Below are 7,106 nucleotides of genomic sequence, written 5' to 3'. Positions count from 1 at the left end.
TCATATGTCCGAAATGTTTTTTCTATACACATGTAACATTTTTCAAATGTTTTACGTTAAATATTGAAAGTATAAAAACAATTAATAAAGGAAAACAGGAAAACAAAACACGTGAAAAACTAGAAAAAGGAGGTTGTGCCTTGTGGCCTCGCGTGCGCCTTGCTCGTCCCATCCTGCAGTCGAGAGACCACCCTACATCTCGCGTGAAGCGAGACATAGGCGCCCCTATAGTGGGAACCCAGTAGAATTTTTTTTTTCAAACAAAGAGGACCCAATATATCTTTGTTTTAACATAGACGCAAGCGCTCATGCATACGCACATTCACCTCGATGAACGCATACACGCACACTCTACCCCTATGAGCACATTCGAGAGACTAAGCTGGCATATCATCTTGAGATTTACGAAGTCACCATAGATGCCTCGTCGTCGACGGGAACGTCTCCTCCCACTGAAAGCGCATCGCCGGAAATTCTGAAATAAACCCAAGAATAATGCGAGCACCAAGACTTAAACACTGATGGGCTGAAGATATCATTGTCCCTCTAACCACCCAACCACAGGTTGGGTCGTAGTGTTTTCAGGCCCAAGTGGATGTAAGACTCCAGAGAAACAAAAAAATGACTTCAATTTTAGCACAAGTGGAAGCAAGCTGACATCATATAAGAAATTACAGACACAAACTAAAACGAAATATTATATATTTCTTTGCACATGAATCACACGATAGCAAGCACAACCTTCCACACAAAACACTGGTACCTCCATTCAGGTTTATAAGGCAACAAATTATGAGAAAAGCAACAACATATACAACTCAAGTTGGTTTGACTTAAGACAAAAGCAACAGACCTTATTATAAACCCGAACAAAGAGAGTACGGTTTTATTTAGCGCTAGGGATACAGACTGATTGGTAACGACACCTCGAAACTGTTGCCAGTCACACAGTTGGGGCAGGAAACTGAATGGTAGAGGCAATCCTGTGTAGATAGAATGACCGCAATGCAGGCGAGGAGAAGAACACGGGTGCCTGAGGCTCTGCTGCGCCCGTAATGGCTGGATCAGTTCAGTCCATCGTCGGGAGGTGGACACGGTGGAAATCCTTCATGGTCAGCGTCCTACGGCAGGTAGGGCACTTCTTCTGAGCCTGGATGGATGCCTCAATGCACTTCTGGCAGAAGATGTGGCCGCAGATGGTCGATGACGCATCGGTCAGCTCGTTCCAGCAGACTGGGCAGCTGAACTTTGGTTTCTTTGCGACCTCCTTCACGGATGTATGGGGTGCCTGCGTCAACGCAGGGTGAAGTTTGTAAGCAATAATTGAAGAGCTGATATAACTACTATAGCATGATACTCCCTCCGATCAAAACCGTGACACTTATTTTGGATCAGAGGGAATACTTGTGAAGTATAATGCACAATTCTTACCAAGAGTCTGTTGGTTTCAGGTGCTTCCACCATGTCTATTTCACGGTGGTTGTTGCACGCTCCCGAGCAGTCATGGTGTGTAGAGTTCATCCCCAGAGATAGCAGTGTGTTCACATGCTCATTGGGAGCTTCCCCTGGAAAGAAAGGAACACAAACCAAATTTGTAGATGGAAACATGGTCCAAAAGGGGAAACTAGGACAAATGGAAATATACACCTGTGACCTGTCTACTACAGCATGAAGCTCCAAAACTGAATAGTATATGCAAATTCCATAAATAACATACATGAATATGGGCATACACCGAGACTGAACAATGTAATATCTTATTTCGAATCGATGATTGAAAAAAAGGAATCTAAGAGTCCAAAGGAAGGTACTTAATGCCAAATTTTGACAAGGATCTTTCAGGTTAACATTTTACTTAGAGCTCTTTTGTCATACAGTAGCTACTTAGTGGGTGTTTTTCCCCAAAAACACAAGCTAGACTCTTAAACAAGGTGATGTATGTTAGGCGTTAGCACATAGGTTGAATTTTGTCCAACATACTGCTGGCTATTGGATTTCTAGGCCACAAGTCCTAACGCATATGGTAGGAAGAATATCTAGTTAAGGTACACCGCCTGAAGGAAATAAGCACAAGTTTGGTAGAACTATCTGCACCTGGCAGCAAGGTACCCATGTTGGTGTTCTGCGGAACCATGTTTGCACCCGACGACAAAGGGCCAGTGTTGCCTGCCACGAAAGACATTCTAGAATTCTCACTTGCGCCTTGCGTGATACCAGGTGTCACAATCATTATCCCATAGCAAGGGGAACATGTTATCTGCCTTGACAATTGTCGGTTCTGTTGTCGTTGCCGATTCCGAACACTCGAGAGCTTCATGGCAAACTGCAAGTGGGGCTCAATCGGCCCCTTTGTCATATTGTAGTACTCCCTCTGACAAAATAAAAATAAAAATAAAATGACGAAACAATAATATTTACTTTCGCTACGAGATGATTTGATTGCTCGAAAACCAAAGCTACAAACAAGTAGGAAAGAGATCAACACCTTGTTTGGGTATTCTCTAAACAAGATTTCCTCAAGCCGGCTCGCAAGGTCCGGCAGCCGCCGCCGCCAGATAGCCGATGGTTGCTTCCTTTCTATGTACTCGAATCTGCCAATTCAAGAACAAGTATAAAAATATCCCCTTGCTTTCTTATCAGATTCAGACCATGAGCATTTTGATAGTATAAATAGATCTGAAAAGAGGATTCAACTGCAGTCCCAGAGTTCCAAAATTTAGATGCAAATCCTTTGTAAACTTAGGGAAACCATTAACTCTGATGGTATATCTACGATCACCTTTGCTTATATTTTTGTGAATGAAATAACATAGTATGAATAAACTTGATACTGTTGTTTAGAGCATGCTGCAATTAAAACCTATGACCAATTGATCAGTAAAATAGTAGGAGTAGATTCATTCCAGTTGAAGCATTAATGAACGCTTACATCTTCTGTCGAGTATTGATGCGCAGCACCATGAACTTGGGATCGACCCCTGCTGAGCGGTCCACCACATCCCGCATCTGATTTTGCCGCGGCGGCATCCCGTCGCCAGCACCACCGACCTGATTCATGGGCCCAATCTTCGCAGCCAGCCAGCCGAGCCTTACACAGTCCCAGACCAATGGCGGACTACCTGAGCCTGGAGAGTCAATACTGGTGGTCGGCCAGCGGCGTGCTTCCCGCTCTATATAACCACTCTTCGTCACAGAGTTGCTTCTGGGCAAGAATAATGGTACAAAGTTTGCTGCAAGAGAAATCTTTCGGAATCACCCTACGCGCTATGCCACGTGTTAAAACTAGTTTTGACCGGGGGCGGAGCCTGGCGCGCCGTGTGGCTTTGGTTATACACCACAGATTGCAAAAAGTTTTGGATGGACTTCCAGCTGTTTAAACTAACTTCTACTAACGACACTAACTCGCCAACTACCCACTACCACGCAATGCTAAATTTTCAAAATAGTATTAAACAAAAATTGCCAATAAAATATGTAGATCAAACCTTTCAGGCACAACCATTCCAACTTTCCAAAATTTGAAACGCAAGAAAACTCTCTTGAAGTCCAAAAAGGGAGAGTCACAGGTAGATATGTATGAGAGTGGAAAGTAACCACAAGTCGTCAGATAAACATGGGACACACGTTTTACCCAGGTTCGAGCCCCTAGGAATGGCCCTACTCTTGCTTATATGGGATGATCTGAAGATAGAGTACAAAGAATGATTACAATGGGGGTCTCGACGAGTTGAAGAGCAACTCGTCGAGTTCTAGATGGTTGATCTCGGCGAGATGCCTAGATCAGTTTGGCTAAGTGGCTAGACTAGGTCTTTGATAGATCTTGGAAGTCCCCTTCATCGTGTCACTGGATGCCCTTATATAGGGGGATAGGATGCTGTTCATGGGTGGGGCAGTGTGGAGGGAGGAGCAGTTGCAGGAGGCACTTGAGGAGTTACGATCGTCATCAATGTGGAGAAAATAAACAGTTGCAAGAAGAGAGAGGAGCACAGGTGCCAAGGCTCTGCTCTGCCCAGAATGGCTGGACCAGGTTAGTCCATCGCCGGGAGTTAGACGCGGTGGAAACCGTTCCTGGTTAGGGTCCTACGACAGGTCGGGCACTTGCTCTGAGCCTGGATGGAGGCCTCAATGCAGTTCTGGCAGAAGATGTGGCCACAGATGGTCGATGACGCATCGACCAGCTCATTCATGCAGACTGGGCAGCTGAACTTTGGTTCCTTTCGGGCCTCCTTCACAGGTACACAGGGTTTCTGCATCACCATGAGCTGCAGTTGTTAAGCAAGCCTTGGAGAAGTGATGTAACTACTATACATGATATTTGTGAAGTACAATGCACAATTCTTACCAAGAGTCCGTTGGTTGCAGGTGTGTCCACTGTGTCTATCACGAGGTTGTTGTTGCATGCTCTGGGGCGATCATGGTGTGTATGGTTCATCTTCATAGACATCAGTGTGTTCACATGCTCATCGGGAGCTTCCCTTGGAAAGAAAGCAACACAAACCAAGTTATTAAATGGAAACATAGTCCAAAAAGGGAAACTAGGAAAAAAAAGGTGATGTACACTAGAGCATAAAGCTCGAAGACCGAATAGTATATGTAGGTCAAAAGATGCCATAAATAAATATGTGCAAACAATGAGATTGAACAGTGTGAAATCCCATTTCTGTTTGATATTGAAAAAAAAGGAGGCTAAGAGTCCGAAGGAAGATACTTAGTGGATGGTCTTTCCCAAACAAGCTAGACTTCCAAAAATGTGGTTTGTTAGGTGTTAACACATATGTTCAATTTTGTCTAATATGTTGCTGGCTATTGGATTTCAAAGCTAGAAGTTCTACAGCATGGTACAGAAGAATTTCAAGTTAAGGTGCACAGGCTGAAGGAAATGAGCACAAGTTCAGTAAAACTATCTGCACCCGGCAGCAAGGTACCCATGTTGGCGTTCAGAGGAACCATGTCTGCACCAAACGACAAAGGGCCAACGATTTGCCAGTCACATGAGACATTCCAGAATTTGTACTTGTGCCATGCGTGATACCAGGTGTCACAATCAGTGTCCCATAGCGAGGATGCGTGTTATCTGCCTTGACAATTATCGGTTCTGTTGTTGTTGCTGGGTCTGAACACTCAAGACTTTCATGGCAAACCGCAAGTGGGTCTCAATCGCCCCCTTCATCATATTGTAGTACTCATTCTGTCAAAAAAAAAACAGAAAATGTTAAAATGATGAAGCAATTTTATTTACCTTTGCTAGGAGATGACTTGATTGCTCGAAAACCAAAGGTAAAAAAGAAGTAGGAAAGAGATCAACACCTTGTTTGGGAATTCTCTAAACAAGATTTCCTCGAGCCGTCTCGCAAGCTCCGGCAGCCGCCCCTGATAAATAGCCGAGGATGGCTTCCTTCCCATATAGTCGAATCTGCCGATTCAAGAACAAGTATAAAATAATGCCCTTGTTATCATACCAGAATCAAACCATGAGCATTTTGACAGTATAAACAGAACTGAAAATTGGATCCAACTACAGCCCCAGAGTTCCAAAATTTGTATCCGTTAAATCTGATAGTTTATACCTACGATCACCTTTGCACATAGGTTTGTGAATGAAATAACATATATAGTACTAATAAACTTGACACTGTTGTTTAGTACGATTAAAACTTCTGACCGGTTGACCAGTGACTTCAGTGAGTAGAGTACTACGAGTATAGATTTGGATTCATTCCAGTTGGAGCAGTGACGAGCGCTTACATTTTCTCCCGAGTACTGTTGCGCAGCATCACAAACTGATTATCGACCCCCGCGTGGAGGCCCGTCGCATCCTGCGTCTGACTTTGCCGCTGCGGCATCCGCGACGGCGCCGTCAACACCAGCGCGTCCGATCTGATTCACCGGCGCAGTCTGGGCGAGCCTCACACACGCCGCCCCCGTCAACCCCGGCGCAGCGCAGCGCAAGCTGGATGCGAGATGGCGTCGCTGAAGGGTGGTAGGAGGGCCCACCTGAGAGGAGCGGCGGCCGGAGGCGAGGGTGAGGCGGGGAGACGGACTACACGAGGCCGGGTGAGTACAGGTGGTGGGCCAGCGGCGTGCTCGCTGCTCCAGCGTCAGAGAATCAAACCTGGCCATCTGGGCCGGCCCGTTAGCACGCAGTCACGACATGGCACGAGCTAAACGGTCCTGGGCGAATCCTATTGGACGCCCGTGTGCGGCAAGGGCGAATCCTATTGGACGCCCGTGTGCGGCAAGCTGCCGAGGAAACGCTCACAGCTGTTTCCGTTCGCGTGCATGTTGGGCCGGCTCACTACGGGTTCGCGTGCTTCTTTTTCGTTCGCTGCTGTTTCTTTCGTTAGTTTTTTTTCTTCCACGTTTTGGTTTTCTTTGTTGTTTTTTTCTTCTGGTTTTGCTCCGGTTTTCTTCTTCTAGTTTTGTTTATGTTTCTTCTGGTTTTGTTTTCTCTTGTTTCTCTTCTGGTTTTTGGTTTTTGTCCTGTTTTCCTCTTTTGGTTTTGGTTTTTTTCTTTCGGTTTTGTTTTTTCAACGAATATACAAATGCTCAATATGTTTCTTAATTTTGTTCACTGTATATATTACATAATGTTCAGTGTGTATTCGTAAATTGTTCAACGTTCTTTTACAAATGTTCAGTGCGTATCCGAAAATTGTTCAGCGTGTATATTCATATTTTCAAAAAAGTTCATCGTATATTCAAAAAAGTTCATCGTGTATTATTTAAAATGTTCAACTTATTTTAAGAAAATGTTCAACGGATATTGCAAAATGTTCACCGGATATACAAAATACTTTATGCATACTTTAAAAAAAGAATTCAACAGAGTATGTACTTAAACGTTCGAGCCTTTGATTGCCACAACAGGTCGCAGCTTCTGTTGGTTAGCAACGCTAGCTGAATGAATGGAGGTCGCGGGTTCGAGCTTCGGTTCACGCTTGAATTATTTTTTATTCGTCTGGAGCTTCCTTTCCTCCTAATGGGCTGGCCCATGCGCTCTTCCTTTCTACGCGAAAGCTCGACCATTGGACGCACGCGCGCGTGGCATTTACTATTTGGCGCTGCAGGCGCCGTTACAGTGCAATTTCCAAACGGGCGCCTGCAGC

General features: G+C 44.8%; 1 protein-coding gene and 1 pseudogene across 1 annotated transcript; both read right to left on the bottom strand.

The window, feature by feature from the left end:
* Positions 1–685: 685 nt before the first annotated feature.
* Positions 686–4,208, bottom strand: LOC123063091 (probable histone acetyltransferase HAC-like 1). The gene is made up of 5 exons (XM_044486829.1): positions 2,930–4,208; positions 2,486–2,591; positions 2,095–2,371; positions 1,432–1,565; positions 686–1,288 (listed from the first exon to the last, which is right to left on the bottom strand). The coding sequence occupies exons 1-5, from the start codon at positions 3,055–3,057 to the stop codon at positions 1,070–1,072; spliced, it is 864 nt and encodes a 287-aa protein (XP_044342764.1). The 5' UTR covers positions 3,058–4,208; the 3' UTR covers positions 686–1,069.
* LOC123063092 (probable histone acetyltransferase HAC-like 1) lies at positions 4,001–6,129 on the bottom strand (annotated as a pseudogene).
* Between the last annotated feature and the right edge of the window lie 977 nt (positions 6,130–7,106).

Source organism: Triticum aestivum, chromosome 3A, assembly GCF_018294505.1.
Source record: "Triticum aestivum cultivar Chinese Spring chromosome 3A, IWGSC CS RefSeq v2.1, whole genome shotgun sequence".
NCBI lineage: Eukaryota > Viridiplantae > Streptophyta > Magnoliopsida > Poales > Poaceae > Triticum > Triticum aestivum.
Note: the sequence above shows the minus strand (reverse complement) of the source record. Positions and strands in the feature narration are given on the sequence as shown.

Bases quoted from the DNA above. Each gene is read 5' to 3' on its own strand.
- LOC123063091 (XM_044486829.1), bottom strand. From the start codon at position 3,057: ATGAATCAGGTCGGTGGTGCTGGCGACGGGATGCCGCCGCGGCAAAAT. The intron at 2,592-2,929 runs GTAAGCGTTCAT...TTGAATTGGCAG, and splicing joins ATCAATACTCGACAGAAGAT to ATTCGAGTACATAGAAAGGA. The intron at 2,372-2,485 runs GTGTTGATCTCT...TTATTTTGTCAG, and splicing joins TTAGAGAATACCCAAACAAG to AGGGAGTACTACAATATGAC.